Source organism: Zootoca vivipara, chromosome 13, assembly GCF_963506605.1.
Source record: "Zootoca vivipara chromosome 13, rZooViv1.1, whole genome shotgun sequence".
Classification (NCBI taxonomy): domain Eukaryota; kingdom Metazoa; phylum Chordata; class Lepidosauria; order Squamata; family Lacertidae; genus Zootoca; species Zootoca vivipara.
Window position 1 is genome coordinate 14,652,887 of NC_083288.1, and position 18,958 is coordinate 14,671,844.

The window sequence follows — 18,958 nt, forward strand, 5'->3', positions numbered from 1 at the left end:
AAAAAAGAGGGAAGGATGTGTCTTCTGGTTTATCCCCGGTTCTCCTAAGGTCACTGTTTTTATGAGTTTACAGAATCTTTTCTTGTATGTCTCGCAACTTGCTATAAGTGAGTTACGACTTTGGCCCTCCAGGTGTTGCTGATGCACAACTTCCATCGGCCCCAGCAAGGATGGCTAAGGACCAGGGATGGTGGGAATTGTAGTCCGGCAACATCTGGAGGGCAAAAGGTTCCCCACATCTGGTAGAAGTCGTCAATAAATCTGTTCCCTTACTGGAGAGCAAGAGATACCAGCTACGCCTTCTGCAAAATTCTGGAAGGCGAAAGAGACGCCCACAGAACCTTCTGGGTGTGGGTGAAGAGGAAGGATGAACTCCCCTCTGTAATTGTCTCTATAATTGTCACTGATCTTTTTCATGCTGGGAGCAGAACCCTTGGGCACTTCCAGGCTGCTATTTTTGGATGGGATTTGATCACATACTAGCAAATTCAGGTTGCAGAGTTTTAGTTGATTGGGAGGTCTTACAAAGCAAACCCGCTTCCCCCTAAAGATTAGGTTTTTTTGCAACAAGGAAAGGTAACAGGAAAATGCAGAAGGAATGCTTCTTAAATAGCGGAGTCATCTAATCTGCAAACAAATCAGGATAAGTAGTCAATAAACAGGTTGTCTGGAAACAACCTTACTTTATAGTACAGGTCCTCTGGCTTCGTCTGCTGTAGCTACTCCAGGACTGGGAGTCCTCTCCACTCATGACCTAAAACGGTCTTTCCAATTCATTTTATATTTACTTGCTTGTGTACCACTTAGAGGACTTACTACAACCAACTGATGTATGTTGTTGTTGTTGTTTAGTCGTGTCCGACTCTTCGTGACCCCCATGGACCAGAGCACGCCAGGCACTCCTGTCTTGCACTGCCTCCCGCAGTTTGGTCAAACTCATGTTCAATGCCTTGTCATGGCGAAGGGGCTTGAATAACTCAGAGAAGCTATGAGCTATGCCATGCAGGGCCACCCAAGATGGACAGGTCATAGGGGAGAGTTTTGACTAAACGTGATCCACCTGGAGAAGGAACTGGCAAGCCACTCCAGTATCCCTGCCAAGAAAACTCCATGGACAAAGACAACTGGTGTATACGTTTTGTTAAAGAAATAAAATTGTATTAAAAAATGCAAACCCCACTCTCCCCCCCCCAACGAATAAGAAGTTGATCAAAGAGATCTAGAAAATATTTTTTTAAAAAAAACAAGCACAAAAATAGCAATAGCCTGACCTTAAAACACAATTGGCAGACTAAAAGCAGTACCAGAGAACAGGAACACAAAGAGTCAAAGCTAACAGGCAATAAATAAAATTAAGGAACAACAACAACTTGCTTAAAGAGAGATGTCTTCAATTGCCAGCAGAACACGAATAGGGAAGAAGATAACCTAACCTCTTGCAATTTGTGTTGCAAATCCCACCGTGCCATATCATGTCCTTTTTCTGCCATTCCAGCCCCTTTCTTTATAGGGCATGCCAGTGTAGGCAGTCAGACTTTGGCTCAAAGGGGATGGCTTGAGAACGTTGCTGGCAGGGAGGAAGTGTGGTGCATGGACTGGTCTGGAGAAGTCTGTCCAGGAGGTTTGGGGGTCAGTATGATGGCCAAGGATTCTCAGATGGTTTAGCAGAGGCTGTGTTGTGCTGCCCCCAATAGGAAGGTGCTGTATGAGTTTGTGTTTGTGTGTGCATTTGTGTGTTCCCAGGATGCAGCTGAGAAGAAGAGGCACCCCATCACTCTCCATGCAACCTTCGCCTACCTGGGAAGGAAAGAACAATAATTCTCTTCTCTGGAGGTGGGAAGAGGGGGTGGGAAGAGAATGACACAGCTTAGAATGACACATCTATTGCCTGTGAAAGCTGTTGGTCTGGAGGCAAATAAACACCAGCCCTAAAATCACAGGAGTTGTAGCCATTCAGTTAATAAAATTCAATAGAACTGTAAATCCAGTTATGAAGCATGTTGGGAAAAATTTTAAAAGTCTTCCGCTCTTATAAAGAAAAGGCAAGCAACACCTCCCACCCATGCAAAACAGTTGCCACCTGGTGAGCAACACTAAAGAGGACACTCCAAAAAGAAGGCACCATGAATGGGGTGGGGGTGGGCTTTAGTGCTGGGGAGCAGAGGGAACAGGGGGAGCCTTTGAGGGGGTATGGGGGAAGCTGCCAAGGAAAGGAGAGGGTGGGGAAATCACTGCCCACAAAGTTCTCCCACAAGAGGATCTCCGGATCCAACCCTGTGTCTTCCTGGAGCAGAACGTCAGTCTAAGCGCTAGTGCAGTGTTCACACCTGGCCTCGTTCCCTTTCATCTGCCACCGGGCTCAGCTTGAAATAATCAGAGAAAAGGATGGTTTCTACTAATATCAACCTCCTTGCTCAGCAAGCTCCTTCCTTCTTTGAAGCCAAGCAAGGAAATGGCTCGTCTCCACTAAGATTGTGTCATTCTATCCAGGTCTCTGAAGACCTCACCGTTCTTGTTGAGGCAAATCCTTTTAATTGAGTGCCTAAATTAACTGCTAAAAATACATCCCACAGCTGCTGCATTGGAATATCACTGACAAGAAACTGCAGTCAGGGAGAGAGTGGAGAGGACAGGCTAAGAAGCACAGGCCTGCTTGAAAAATAACCCAAAAGGTTAACCTTGTTTTGAATGAGACCTAGAAATGGGAAGTAGAGAAGCGCCCAACAGCCATGCCCACAGGCAGAATGGCTTGTTCTGTTTATTTAATATATCCAACTCTTCCTCCAGGGCAATTGGGAAAGTGTTGGCCGCTTCCTTATCACATTGTGAAGAAGGAACAATATGTAAGAGTCTGGTAGCACCTTAAAAGCTTGACACATTTTTGCAGCCTGAGTTTTTGTGGACTAGAGCCCATTTGGTCCTAAGCTGAAACATTTTATGTGTGCAATGCACACTCCTGTCCCTATACAGTACATACATGCGTGAAAGTAGTGGGTGGAAAAGTTTGCCATCAGTGCATACTGGATCAAAGGGGCATGAAAGGTGGCGCTGCAGTAAGTCTGACACATTTCTGTGTGAAACCAAAATGGAAGATAAGAATCTTGTTCACAGCAGCAGCAACTAATGACAATATAGTCCTTATTGCTATTTTAATTTGCCACCTGAAGTCAGTCCGTTATAGGTGCCAAAGATACCTTCTGTCTTGAATGAATCTGGCATCAATGGAATCAAGTTGAATTTTACTGAATTCTGGCCTCCCCCCTCTTTGTGTTGAAGTAGCTAACTTTGAGGTCAGCAGTCTATCCTGAGAAGTAAACAGAGTTCATTCCATGTTGCTGGTGCACTGTCCAATTGAATCTACCCTCCAAGCACATGTTACTGAATAACTAAGGTATTCATTACGTCTGGATGTCTAACGTTTTCTAGTTTATGTAGTATATGTACTTAATTCTTACTCATTAGACACATATGTCTTATAGTCTGATTTACTGGAACTGGGACCGAATCTCGTGACCTTGCTAACATGTGCTGGAGTCCAAAATAGTAAACACTGTCATGTTTTGAGGAAGCAAGACGTGTGCTGTAATCATTCTAAAAATGAATACAGTTATCACATCCAAATGTAAAATGGTCATTCTGTACTGTAGAAAAATGCCTGCTTTTCAGCTGGCAAGAGGCAGGTGTATTGCCGAAGCTCTGTCACCTGGGTGGTATCACAAATTTTGCGCTCACTGCAAGAATATTTACTTGAATCTAATGCTCACCCTTTTTGGCCAAATTACGTTGCGAAAATTGAGGTGCACATTTGATTCAGTGGCATTTACATTTCGCTAGTAGATACTTTTTTTGTTTCAAGGTTCGCATTAGATTCGATGCCTCATTAGACTTGAGTAAGTACGGTAGATTGCATTTTGACGTAGATGTGAAGGGCAACTGCGAAGGTAAAAGGAATGCATCTTATTTAATGCGTAGGGTTATCTCCCCCTTTCTCATAGACTTTTGTCACATAGGAAATGGGAGGCATTAACAATAAAGGCTCCTCCTCCTCACCACTGCTGGGTTCTGTATGTTACCAGTGCTAACGTCGGGAAAGCATGTAGCTCCTCGACAGCTCCACGAGGCAACCCATTTGGCAGAACACGGACACGGTGGACGTGATGTAGCGCTGCTGACATGTGGGTGCCTTCTGCACACCCTAAGGGAATATAAACACTTCTCTAGGACTGGATGGCAGGCAGACGAGTGAGTCAGAGGAGGAAGAGGGTGGAGAATTGAGGGAACCCTGACAAGCGCAGCAGGACAATCAGCAATACTGCATCAGATTGGGAGGGTTGTATAGGCTGGGTATTGGGGCTGAAGGGAAAATGGATACCTGAAGAAAACAAAACCTGGAGAGGAGGGGAGGGGAAGGGAAGGGAAGGGATCTTCTTCTTCTTTGGCGAACACTAGTAACCAAGTAAGATTGCCTTCCATAAACACCGTTTTAACAATGAGTCCGTAAGTGACTGTGGAGGCCAATTCTGGACCCACACGTTCTTCCACAGTAGGGACATTGGTTCCCGGACGGGAGTTGCAACAAATAGGGACATCCTATTTTGCTGTTGTTGTTGTTGTTTGTTGTTGTTGGTTGTTGTTGTTGTTGTTGTTGTTGTTGTTATAATACCCCACCCATCTGACTGGGTTTCCCCAACATATTCAAATCCTAATAAAACATTAAACATTAAAAAACTTCCCCCTGCAGGGCTGCCTTCAGATGTCTTCTAAAGGTTGTCTAGCTACTAACCTTCTTGGCTTGGGGGTCGCGTAACTCCACACCCTCTAACATTTCTCCGATGAAAGTAGGGATATTCTAAGGAAAAGCAGGACATTTCAGGATCAAATCAGAAACCGGGACGTCTTCTGTAAATCCAGGACTGTCCTTCCTGGAAAATGGGGACACTTGGAGGGAGAGGAGAGGAGGCAGGTTCCTAGCACTACCCAAAACAATGAGGTGGGCAGGGCCTTGAGTGTGGTTACTGAGGTGGAATTAAGGAAGAATTAGCACGCTTGAACCCTTTTTAATAAGAACATAAGGAGAATCCTGTTGGATTAGGACAAATGGCCTTCTAGCCCAGCATCCTGTTCTCTCATAGTGGCCTACCAGGTACCCACAAGCAGGACCTGAGTGCAACAATACTCTCCCCAACAAATATATAAAGGCCCAGTGGAAGTATAACAGAGATAACTCCATCCTCAGTGAATTTGTCTAATACGTTCTGAAAAGTATTCCGAGTTGATACCCATTAACACAGGCATCCCCAAACTTCGGCCCTCCAGATGTTTTGGACTTCAATTCCCATCATCCCCGACCACTGGTCCTGTTAGCTAGGAATCATGGGAGTTGTAGGCCAAAACATCTGGAGGGCCACAGTTTGGGGATGCCTGCATTAACACATCCTGTGGAAGTGAATTCCATAGGTCAATAATGTGCTGTGTGGAGGAGAAGCATTTTGTTTTGTCTGTCCTGAATCTTCCTGGAATTCAGCTTTGTTGAATGCCCCCTGGTGCTGGTATTATGAAAGCAGGGGATCATCATCTGCCTGATAGATACAGAGAGAGAGAAACCGAGGTGCTTCATCCAGACTGCAGGATTGTAAGAGCAACGAGAAGAGGCAAGCAAGATAATGCCGCATAGATCGCAATATTCTAGATAACAAGAACAGGTTCTCCCCAAATTGTCCAAGTCCCCTAGGAGAGCCATTTTATCTTTTTAGTTGTGCTCCATCCAGCCACACTAATTTCCTCATCACAGAGAAATCGCTCTCTATTAATGGCATGGGGAAGGATGTCAGAGCTGGGTCTCATGACAGGAGGCAAGGTCCTGGAAACGAGGCAAACTTGAGTGTAGTGACATAAGGCGAGGTTGATCTGTTGGAAGAAATAGGAGTAGCAGGCGAGTCCTCATATAGCCCAGACTAGATAAATCTGAACTGAAAGCTTTCACAGAGATCAGCCTTACCACCTGGCCTAATTTGGCCTATTGCTCTTCAAGCGCCTCATTTTCTGGTTTGGCTTGTTACCCTATACTCCAGCTAGAGCTTTTTGGTGGCATACAGGCTGAATGCCTGCCTAGTATCTCTTAGGCTCCAGGTTTAAAACTTGCTGCAGACTCATGCTATAAAGTAGCCTGTCCTCTAGCGCTGCTATTAGATTTTTCCATCATAAAAACTTTTCACCATTTTTCTGTTAGAGAGGGGAGAGAGGTTATCACAGTGGCAGTGTCCTAACCATGGGTAGGCAAACTAAGGCCCGGGGGCTGGATCTGGCCCAATCACCTTCTAAATCCAGCCCACGGATGGTCCAGGAATCGGCGTGTTTTTACTTGAGTAGAATGTGCCCTTTTATTTAAAATGCATCTCTGGGTTATTTGTGGGGCCTGCCTGTTTTTTTTTTTTTTTTACATGAGTAGAATGTGTGCTTTTATTTAAAATGCATCTCTGGGTTATTTGTAGGGGATAGGAATTCGTTCAATATTTTTTTTTCAAAATATAGTCCGCCCCCCCCCCCAAGGTCTGAGGGACAGTGGACTGGGCCCCCCTGCTGAAAAAGTTTGCTGACCCCGGGTCCTAACCATCAGAAATGTAATAGGATTTGTTTTGATACAAAAAAATGGAATCCCTTTCGCCTGCCTACACTGCAAGGTGGTCTCACTGACAGTGATAAGTGTTGCTTGCTCACATATTTACATATTAAGGAAGACAACAGCAAAAGCTTTGAGTGGGCACCCAAGAAGGAACAGCAAATCACTGGTGGAGGAATACAATACAGTGGTACCTCTACTTACGAATAACTCTACTTACGAATGTTTCTACTTACGAAAGGAGCTCCGTCCGCCATCTTGGATGTGGTTCAGATAGGATTTTTTCTACTTACGAATTTTTAGATAGGGTTGCTTTGACTTACGAATTTTTTCTCCCAATGCATTCCTATGGGATTTGACTTACGAATTTTTTCGACTTACGAATATGCGTTCGGAACGCATTAAATTCGTAAGTAGGGGTACCACTGTAAGTTTGTTTTGTGTGGTTCAGGAATCCTGCAATAATATTTCTAATTCAGCCACTGCATCGAACTAAATTATGCACACGGGTGCTCTCCCCCCTTTGCTCAGATTGAATTTGCTTTATTACTAACTACATTTTGGGTGCTTTGATAGAACTTGCAGAATGTGGGATTTTGTGGTCGCCGTTCCCCCCCCCCCCCAAATTCCTCGTGGAACTATGAAGAAAGGAGTTCGGAGCTGTATTTAAACATGGAGACAGGAAAAGTGATGTGTCACCCCAGATTCTAGGACAAGAAGATCAGAAGCCTCTGGCTTTTATGAATTGTGCAAATTGAGAAGGTTTTGCATATGCATGCTTCATTTCCCCTAATTCTACATTTGTTAATACTGGGAAGCAGGCAAGGAGTTATGCAAAGTGCTGGAATTGCTGTTTGGTGAGTCTCTGGCTTGGAAAATTTTCATTTAGCATTGCCACCTCTGCCTTCTGGAGAGCCTGTGGAATGCTGGCCAATCGCCTTCTCAATCCGGCCCGTGGACGGTCCAGGAATCAGCGTGTTTTTACATGAGTAGAATGGGTCCTTTTCTTTAAAATGTATCTCTGGGTTGTTTGTGGGACATGGAAAATCATTATTATTATTATTTTCAAAATATAGTCCGGCCCCCCACAAGGTCTGAGGAACAGTGGACCGGTCCCCTGCTGAAAAAGTTTGCTGACTCCTGCCTTAGGTGAACCACAAAATGGCATCCCCCCAGCTAGGGAAGATGGGGTGAGTGAATATCTATATTAGGAACATAGGCGCTGAATCCTTGGGGCCCTCGGTGCTCAAGCACCCAGAAAATTGCCCATGAAGGGGCCAGGCACCCACAAATTGTGTTGGCGGGGGCACGCTGCAGGGTGTGTGCATGTGACGTCAGTAAATGAGGGGGACAAATTTCGGTGGCGAGTGCACGGGCACGCTGCGGGGGGGAAGTCCAAATTCCCATTATGATTCTTCTAGAAAGATGTCCCCAGATGTTCTACAGGTGGTCATTTACAGGATAACTGACCAGTGAAGAAATCCAGCAAAATAATGAAAACAGAATCTGAACTGCAAGCAGGAAATCAAGCCATTGTAGGGGCTTCCCTGGATTTAGGAAATGATTTACATTGTAAATACCTGTTTAATTGAGCAGCCTAATTGGAGTCTCGGAACGCAGAGGGCAGCTAAAAGGCGAGGAAAGCCATAAATCTGTTATAAGAGATTGTGCATAATTTGAACTGGCTGTTCCTCGCAAAAAAGCTGAACTCTTGCGATTGACGGACAGTTTAGAAGAAGATGGAACACGATCTGAGGCGTTCAAGATGGCGCTGGCTTGTGTCGGACTGTCGACGCGGCAGGAGAGGCACTCCAGACCAAGAGGAAGATTTATGGGGAGGTTGGACTGGATAAAAAACCCACACAGGAAGAATGGTTATGTGTTAAATCTTGTTTGATGCCTATCTCAGAAGCTGCGACAAAAGAGAGAAGAAAACACCTAGAGGGACTGTTGGAAAAGATCGGGACTATTATGGACTACGAGCAAGATTTTGATATCAGGATTAGGATGGCAGTGCGAACAGTTATCTAGAATCCCCAGATTTTGAAGCATGGGAAGCCTAAAATTTTTATGATTTGGCATAAAGGTAAGGTAAAGGGACCCCTGGCCATTAGGTCCAGTCGTGACCGACTCTGGGGTTGCGCGCTCATCTCGCATTATTGGCCGAGGGAGCCGGCGTATAGCTTCCAGGTCATGTGGCCAGCATGACAAAGCCGCTTCTGGCAAACCAGAGCAGCACATGGAAATGCTGTTTACCTTCCCGCTGTAGCGGTTCCTATTTATCTACTTGCATTTTGACGTGCTTTCGAACTGCTAGGTTGGCAGGAGCTGGGACCAAGCAACAGGAGCTCACCCCGTCACAGGGATTCGAACCGGCAACCTTCTGATCAGCAAGCCCTAGGCTCAGTGGTTTAACCCACAGCGCCACCTGATGATTTGGCATATTTGGCTTAATTGATGTGTATGTGTATAATTTGAAATAATTGAAATAATTGAATTGTATTTTAATTGGAAAATTTAATAAAAAGATTTTTTTAAAAAAAGTAAATACCTGTTTAATTGTGACCAGAGAGACAGCATCGAACTAACCTTTCAGGATCCAGATGTACGGGATAAATTTTGCTCTCTAATTCATCTTTGCCAACAGAGAACTGTTACTAGAATTAAAAGGTTGTCCGACTGCAGACTTAAGCTATTGATCCAAGTGCTATACAGTAACACAGAAATGGTCAGAGTAGGTTTAAATAATGGTATGACTGGTGCTTTAAAATGTTTTATCGGTACAGTGGAACCTCAGAAGCCTGTAAACTCAAATGTTTCAGCTCCCGAACGATAGAAAACTGTAAGTGATTGTTCCGGTTTTCGAATGATTTTTGGAAGCCAAACATCCGGTGTGCTGCTCCTGCAGCCAAGCGGAAGCTATGCCTTGGAAGTTGAACGTTTTGGAAGTCGAACAGAATGGATTCCAGAATGGATTCCGTTTGACTTGCAGGGTAAGACTGTACTGTTACTGTGGGTTTATCATGGCTTTTGGCTAGAACAATAAAGTTAATTTAAATTGAAAAAGTAAAGCAAAAGAAAACACATGTTCCACAAACTATGTAAGTAATGGTAGTCCCACCCTAGAGATTTGCTTTAGGCAGTGGTGTTAGGCAGAAATTTCCTTCCAAACCTTACAATATACCATATTTTTCCGTGTATAAGACGCCCCCGAATTTTGGGGACTCCAAATTAAGAAAACACCCCTCAGCACTACCCGTGTATAAGGCGAGTCCCAATTTTAACTTTTTTTGGGGGGGAATGTAGTCTTATCCATGGAAAAATATGGTAATTATGTACACATCCACTTCTAGCTTGGATTCTGCTTTCTTGTGTGGGAGGGCCATGCTAGTGTGTTGAGATTAGAGTTGGACTAATGCTGAGGAGACCTTTCCCCCTTGAGCTTAGGCCGCTCAGTATCTCTCAGCCCACCACTGCCTCATAAGCCAGTTGAGAGGACCAAAAGGACAAGGGATAACCTTGGACGGGCAGTTGGGGTGGGTGATGTAATATATAATAAATTATTGCATGCTTGTTTGTCACTTTCAAACGAATAAATGAGAAACATTTTTTTGGGGGGGGGAGGGGGGAATGGTTGCCTGCTGTTCTCCAGATTTCCCTTCTGGGTGACTTTGGTATTAATTTGATCAGTACATGCCTGACGAAGCAAGCTGTAGTTTACCCCCCTGGAGTCAGAGCTGGTTCGGGGAGCAGTTCCCTCTACAAAGACGGGAACAAATTTGTCCAATCTGCTAGAAAGAGGCCACTTGTGCCTTCCAGGCATCTTTGGGCCCGTTACACTACAATCTGTAGGAAAATGTGCACACTGAGATTTTTTGATTTTTTTTTATATATAAAAAAATTATAGTCTTTGATCCGTTCTCTTCCTACCCCTTCTGGTTTAACACTGGAAAATAAAGTTAAATAAATAACAGAAGAATTCACCTACCTATGGAATTAGGGGTGAAGAACAGAGCCATCAACTGGTGGGAAAGGCAGAGCGTAGGCTTTGAAGTGTTTTATTGCCAGTCAAATTGATAGAAGCTGTGTATTGAAAGAAGAGGGGACTGTAGATTGCAAGGATCGCTGAAGGGTGCCCTGCATTACTCTTGAGCAGGCATCCCCAAACTTCGGCCCTCCAGATGTTTTGGACTACAATTCCCATCATCCCTGACCACTGGTCCTGTTAGCTAGGGATCATGGGAGTTGTAGGCCAAAACATCTGGAGGGCCGCAGTTTGGGGATGCCTGCTCAAAAGTATTTCACGTGCTCTGCCTTCACCTGAATAGTGCCGCCAATATCTTTTGTGCATTACATCCCCACCACCATAGGAGTCGGCGGCAGATGTTATTTGACAGAAGCGAAAGTGATATACCCAGCATTAGAGGTATAAGGGGCTATACATGCTACCCTGTGCCTAGAAACCCCAGTGTCTTATAGCATTGGTCCCCTATGCAAATGTGCCCCAAATTGCAATCTGTGCACCTTGAGTTGTATCCAAGTGAACCCATTGACGTTAAAGGACCTAAGTTGGTCGTGCCCATAAATTTCAGTGGGGCTACTCTGAGCAGAATTGACGTTTGCTACAATCCTTTGTTAGCCAAAAGTGGGAGGGAGGGAGGGAGAAGAGAAGATAGATGCGATCGAGGTCATTCCCTTCTTCATAGCCCAGTTAGGCCATTCAAGCAATTTTTGCACTAGGAAACCTCAGATTCGGGCCTTATATGGGTGGAATTTGAACAGAGAGTATTCAGGCTGAGAGGAGGGTTGAAGGCCAAACTATACATTCATCTGCATGGTTTCTGTTATGTATGAGGAAACCCTGAGCCGTTTTGGGACTGTAGGGTGTGGGGAAGGGAAACCCCTCCCTCCCCCAACCATGGCCTTGAGTAAAATAACCTCTCCAACACTAGATCTGTACATCGAATGCTTCCGCCACAGAATCCAAACGGATGTGACCAGAAAACACCATCGCTTACAACAAAATCTAAACCATGCTGAAAGGAGAGCCATAGAAAATCTCAGGAACAACCCAGACATTATAATTAAAGAGGCAGACAAGGGTGGAGCTGTCGTCATCATGAACAAAACTGATTACATCCAAGAGGCCCACAGACAACTTTCCAATACTGCCTTTTACATGAAATTGGACTCAGACCCCACACAAGCATACAAAAAAGAACTGAACAAGATTATTAAGGAGCTACCCCTACACATCCAAGAACAGATCCTCACAAACACACCAGCGGAACCTCGGCCAGGAACTTTCTATCTTCTACCCAAAATACACAAACCAGGAAACCCAGGACGCCCCATCATCTCAGGTATTGGCACCATTACAGTGGGTGTTTCCGGCTATATGGACTCTGTTCTGAAACCATATGCTATCAGTGCTCCCAGCTACGTACGTGACACCACAGATTTTCTGAGGAAAATACAATATTTGAACAATCTTCCTAACAATACTATACTAGCCACTATGGATGTGGAATCTCTATATACCAACATCCCACACAATGATGGTTTACAAGCCATAAGGAACACCATTTCAGATAAAACCACAGCGGACTTTGCTACCAAACTCTGCCACTTTGTCCTTACCCACAACCACTTCAAATTTGGTGATGACCTGTTCCTCCAGATCAGCGGCACAGCCATGGGCACCCGCATGGCCCCACAGTATGCCAACATCTTCATGGCAGATTTAGAACAACGTTTCCTTAACTCCTACCCACTCAAACCTCTCCTGTACCTGCGATACATTGACGATATTTTTATTATCTGGACACATGGACAACAGACCCTGGAAACCTTCCACCAGACATTTAATGACTTTCACCCCACCATCAACCTAACAATGAACCAATCTATGCAAGAAATACATTTTTTGGACACTACTATAAAAATACAGGATGGACGTATAGACACCACCTTATACAGAAAACCAACTGACCGGCAAACATATCTACATGCTTCTAGCTACCATCCCAAACATACCAAACAATCCATCGTATACAGCCAGGCCTTACGTTACAACCGCATCTGTTCCAACTCTACAGACAGAGAATCTCACCTAAGAGATCTACAGCAAACCTTTTTAGAACTAAAATATCCACCTGATGAAGTTAAACAACAGATCAACAGAGCCAGACAGATACCTAGAGAGAACCTGCTGCAAGACAGACCCAAAAAAGAAAATAACAGAACACCACTAGTCATCACATACAGCTCCCAAGCTAAAACAGTACAACGCATCATCAGAGATCTACAGCCTCTCCTGGACAATGACCGCTCCCTTTCTCAAGCTCTGGGAGGAAGACCTTTCATTGCCTACAGACAGCCACCCAATCTTAAACAACTCCTCACCCACAATAATACAACCACCAGACTTAACATGGACACTGGTACCAGAGCCTGCAATAAACCCAGATGCCAACTTTGCTGCCACATACACCCAGACAACACCATTACTGGCCCCAACAACATCCAACATACCATCTCAGGACTATTTAATTGCTCATCCTCTAACATTGTGTATGCCATCAAATGCCAACAGTGCCCTTCAGCTCTCTATATTGGACAAACAGGCCAAACCCTACGCCAAAGGATAAATGGACATAAATCTGACATCAGGAACCAGAAGACAGAAAAACCAGTAGGAGAACACTTCAATCTCCCAGGACATTCTATACAAGATCTCAAAGTAGCTGTCTTACTACAAAAGAATTTCAGAAATAGACTGGAAAGAGAAGTTGCTGAATTGCAACTTATCACCAAGCTCAAAACCATGGAGGGACCTGGTTTGAACAGAGATATCGGGTTCTTATCTCATTATACATGATAAGCGATCTTCAGCCATCTCAACCCTTGCTTTTTCATGCAAAACCATTTGCAGTCGTTTGCGGTCATCAACAGCTATCAGTCAGTCAATCACCCATTTCCACCACCCTTCTGAGTGATCCCCCCTCCCCATCCCCACCCCTCCCCACCCCTTCTCTACATAAGTGCCTGGAAACTTCCATTTCACTGTATCTGAAGAAGTGTGCATGCACACGAAAGCTCATACCAAAATAAAAACTTAGTTGGTCTTTAAGGTGCTACTGAAGGAAATTTTTTTATTTTACTTCGATCCAGACCAACACGGCTACCTACCTGTAACTCTCCAACACTTAGCATTTTAAGGGAAACCGCCAGGGGCCCACCCTAGATAGTGCACCAATTTCCCCAGTTCCTGTGGAGGGTTGCTGCTTCAGCGTCTCTCCCGTCAGAAGATGGAAACTTACCACTAGAAACCTAATGGTTTCTCCCATTTCCCATTTCTCCCATTTCCTGGCCAGAGGAGTTCCTGAATAAGGCCACAGGCTGTTGCTATTCAACGTTTATTTTTTGTTACGTTAAAAGGGTAGGTCGCGGACGACTCTGGGGTTGCGCGCTCATCTCTCTCTATAGGCTGAGGGAGCCAGCGTTTGTCCGCAGACAGCTTCTGGGTCATGTGGCCAGCATGACTAAGCCGCTTCTGGAGAACCAGAGCAGTGCACGGAAATGCTGTTTACCTTCCCGCCAGAGCAGTACCTATTTATCTACGTGCACTTCGACGCGCTTTCGAACTGCTAGTTGGGAAGGAGCAGGGACCGAACAACGGGAGCTCACCCCGTTGCGGGGATTCGAACCGCCAACCTTCTGATCGGCAAGCCCTAGGCTCAGTGGTTTAGACCACAGCGTCACCTGTGTTCCTTAACTGCTTTGCAAATTGGTTGATTCCATAAAACATAATGAAATATGTCCAAACATGTTTTGACCCTATGGCTCATAATCACCACACTGGACTTAGGGACCTGAGGCATAGTTACACTCCTACCTGAGTAGACTCACTCCTACCTGGCCCCAAACTCAGCACATACTGGTAGGAGCATAAGGAGAGCCTGGTGGATCAGAACAATTGCCCATCTAGTCCAGCATCTGTTCTTACGGTGACCAGCCAAGATGCCTGTGGGAGATCTTTAAGCAGGACCTGAGCACAAGAGCATGGTTTCCAGCAATCGGTATTCAGAAGCAGATGAAGTTGTCCTACAGATTCTTATCTTTTAGGCAAAAACCGAAAACACTTTTTGTGGATAAACTGGTAAAGCTGAATAATCAAATTACCGCATCATTTTTTTGCATTAGTTTTTTTAATTGTTGATATAGACTAATGTTTATTTTAGTTGCTATTTTTTATGTTGATTGTATTTCATGGATGTTGTTGTCAGCTGCACTGGGCTCCTATGGGAGGAAGGGTGGGATGTAAGCATTAAGAAGTGGTAGTAATAAGAAAGTTTCTATGGAGCAGGAAAAAGGGAACTGCAGTGAAGCTTGGGGAAACCCTTGAGATGTGATCTCTCCTCCCCAACCCAGACTGTGCTGGCCTTATGGATAGATGCGACTGGCCCCTGAATAGTTCTCCTAAATTGCAATAATCCCTTCCCTTCCATTCAAGGGGTCACCAACTATTTTGGACCAAAGGGCACGTTTTGAACTTTGAGAGAGTGGGCGCCAGTCACAAAATGGCTACCATGGCACAGCACAAAATTAGATAGAGTATAGTCATTGCTTCTGCCTCCTCCCCGGGACAATTTCAAGCTTGCCATGGAAGTCAGCTGTGTCCTGCTGGTCCAGATTGTGCAGATCACACAATATTGATTTCCCCACACAAAATACACAAAATGTTGCAGCTGTATTTTCTAGTACCAAGAAAAATACACACACATCTCTCTCTCTGCCCTCTCTCTCACACACAGCTACACACAGATTGCAAAACAATTTCTCCCCTTCTTTCTGCTTAAGTGCATCTCTCTCAATCAGACAGACAGAGCATGTTTGAGCAACCCATTCACCCCAATTCAGAAAAGCCTCTCCACAAGCAAAGGAAACAACAACAACAACAATTTTTTTATTTATACCCCGCCCATCTGACTGGGTTGCCCCAGCCATTCTGGGTGGCTTCCAACACACATAAAAATAACAATAAAACCTCAAACATTAATAGTAACAATCTGATCCAATATAAAAGTCACAGTAACAATAATGTAGAGGTTACAATGCCTGCCATTAAATACATGTTCACCAACCTGGTGCCCAAGGGCACCAGTGAATACCTTTGGAGGTCCAGGTTTGGCAATCACTGCTCTATTCATATGTATGGAAGCTGGAAAAGGGGCAGGAATGAGGAAAGGCCTTTGAAGGACCTTGAGAGCCCCCCCACACCCTGCCAAATGCAACAGAACGTTGGGGCAAGGGCAGCAAAATGAAATGTCCTTTAGGGCAGAAAAATATGTTGCGTTTACCTTGTATTCAGTGGCCTCTCTATGGTGCAGGTCACCAACAATTTGTGTTTTACAAAGGAACAACATACTGGGAAAGGTTGAGAGAGAAAACGTTGGATCTAAGAAAGAAAACTGTTTAAAGGGAAGACAGAAGAAGCTGGGTATGGCCAGCCTAGAAGAAAGAAAAGTAAGGAGGTATTATGCTGGCCATTTTCAGTTATGGAAATAGATGGTAGTTAAAAAGAGCAAGGGGAAAACAGCTGGTCACACTTTCCCCTTGGATGCGTGGCTTGAATAGTTTGTGTATATATCCACCCAAGACAGCGGAGTACATTCTTTACAGTTATTGCTTTCCTTTCCTTACGGAGTATGCAATCCACCAAGTGATCACTTTCCATCTCTGTAGATAGCAGGACAGGAGAAGTGGGCAGTTACAGGGCAAACAATTAGCATCACCAGTATGGTTGCACTAATATTGCTTTCAAAAATCTGGTTGCTGCATGGCCAAGGCCAAGACTGTGTAAAATTAAAATTGAAATCAGCGTCTCCAAAGCTTCTAAAAGGGCCTTTTTCGGAATTTAAAACTGAAGGCACACTTCACTCCATACCCTCCAACATTTCTCTGATGAAAATAGGGGACGTCCAGGGCTATTTTGTCTTGAAAAAGTGGTGCCGGAACTCACCATTAACACCTTCCTTGTTCTCTTAGAATGGCAAAGGTGCCAGAACTGAGCTGCAGTGAGTTCCAGCTGAAAAAGAGCCCTGGGGATGTTCTATTCCAGGGGTCACTAAACTTTTTCAGCAGGGGGGCGGTCCACTGTCCCTCAGACCTTTGGGGGGGGCGGACTTTATTTTGAAGGGAAAAAATGAACGAATTCCTATGCCCCACAAATAACCCAGAGATGCATTTTCAATAAAACCACACATTCTACTCATATAAAAACACCAGGCAGGCCCCACAAATAACCCAGAGATGCATTTAAAATAAAAGGACACATTCTACTTATGTAAAAACACGCTGATTCCCGGGCTGTCCGCGGGCCGGATTTAGAAGGCGATTGGGCTGGATCCAGCCCCCGGGCCTTAGCTTGCCTACCTATGTTCTATTTCAGGCCAAGGGAGCCGGCGTTCGTTCGCAGACAGCTTTCCGGGTCATGTGGCCAGCATGACTAAACCGTTTCTGGCGCAACAGGACACTGTGACAGAAACCAGAGTGCACAGAAACGCTGTTTACCTTCCCGCTGCGGTGGTACCTATTTATCTACTTGCACTGGTATGCTTTCAAACTGCTAGGCTGGCAGCAGCTGGGACAGAGCAATAGGAGCTCACTCTGTCACAGGGACTTGAACTGCCAATCTTCCGCTCGGCAAGCCCAAGAGGCTTAGTGGTTTAGACCACAGCACCACCCACTATCCCTATATATGGCAAACTATATGGCAAACTAGCGCTTCTCTTGCACACACACACCCCATTTGTGAATGATGCAACGTATGCGGGTCTCTTTCTTATTCTACTCCGTTTCCTCTTAAACTCACAGTATTTCTTATCTCCTTTCTCTTCTTGCCTCTTAGGTCCAGCCAGCCACAATAGCTCCCTCTTGACATCGCTCCCCATCCCAGGACGGTCCCTGCATTCGCCGCTGGACATCAAGCACTTCCTGACCTTCCGCTTCAATGGGGCCCCCCAGCTCAACCTCTTCCCCAACTTCAACACGGTGAGTTTGGTACTTGACCTGGTCTAAACATTACTGAGATGGAGGAGGCATCCTGCTTGACCGGAGAGGTAACCAGAGAACTTTCCCCATCTGTGGAGGGCTAACAGCAAAACTGTCCTACATCTCCTGGGTCAAAATGTGCAAGGGAATCGCCGCTTGCCCCACAGTGTGACTGCTGATGTGTCACTGCTTTCTTCCGGCCTCCTTTGCTGGTTCAAATTTCGTAATTTCTCCTGTTGATCTGCTGACTTCAAGGTCACCCAGAACACACATGCTCAGGGCTGGAGTTATGTGCGGTATCTATAGAAATACTGCAAGTGCAGGATGCCTCCACACACCCGCTCACGCCCATCAAGTTATGCCAGCCTTCTTTCGTTACAGTTGGGAAGCTTAAGCTGTCCGACTACACTTAACAAGGGATGTGAAGGTCACTGGGGATTGTTATGATGCCATGGGAATGGTCATTTGATAAGGTTGCCACTGTTGGGTGGTCTTTTGGTGGTCAGGAGATAGCTGGGGGTTCCCAGAAAGGTGTGTTCAACTCACTTTTTTCTTCCATTGATTTCCTGGAAATTTTTGTGCTGCGTTTCCTCTGCAAATTTAGTTTTCCTTGTGTTATATGGAAGGTGGAAATAATAGCTGGATTATCAATCCCCCAGAAAGTCTAAAAATATGGAAAAGGGGCTCTCCAAGGAGAGTCATGCTTCCATTTTCTGGAGTGTCTTTCATAAGGATAGGAGTAGCTTCTGTGCTTGACCATACCAATGGCCCAATTGGCCCATTCTGTTTCCCAGTGGACAGATGTTTCCAAGAAGCCTGTGAGCAAAGCATGAACTTAACAGCTCTCTCCTGTTTTTGTCCCTAGCACCTGATACTCAGAGATACACTGCCTCTGAACATGGAGGTTCTATTCAGCAGTCATGGCTAATGGCCATTGGTAGACTTGCCCTCCATTAATTTATCTGCTCCGGTTTTAAATCGCCACATACTGTATTTTGATAGAAAAAAATATGCAAGTGTTGTGTGAAGAAGTATTCCACCAATCGGTTTAATTGCGTGACCCTAATTTCATCCATCGCAAACATAAACAATGATGATTTTTTTGGTCAATTCCCAGACAAAGCAGAGCACATCCAAAGTAGTTGGGTGGGAGACTCGCATGCCAAATACTCCAAACAGCCGACATCCCCTTGGTTTCTGAATCATGACGGGTCACAGAATTTCATCTTTTTCTTAACCCCCTCACCTCTTGCTCCCTAACATCTATTTGAAACCACTGGGTGG

The 18,958-nt window shown here is 45.0% G+C and overlaps 1 protein-coding gene across 5 annotated transcripts in view; it reads left to right on the plus strand.

Moving 5' to 3' along the window:
• ZNF385C (zinc finger protein 385C) overlaps window positions 1-18,958 on the plus strand; it is a 166,324-nt gene that overhangs the window by 114,683 nt on the left and 32,683 nt on the right. For all 5 annotated transcript variants that reach the window (XM_035134884.2, XM_035134881.2, XM_035134882.2 and 2 more), the window contains one exon: window positions 17,532-17,674. In XM_035134884.2, coding sequence (XP_034990775.1) covers window positions 17,532-17,674 — 143 coding nt within the window. The remainder of the gene's footprint in view (window positions 1-17,531; window positions 17,675-18,958) is intronic.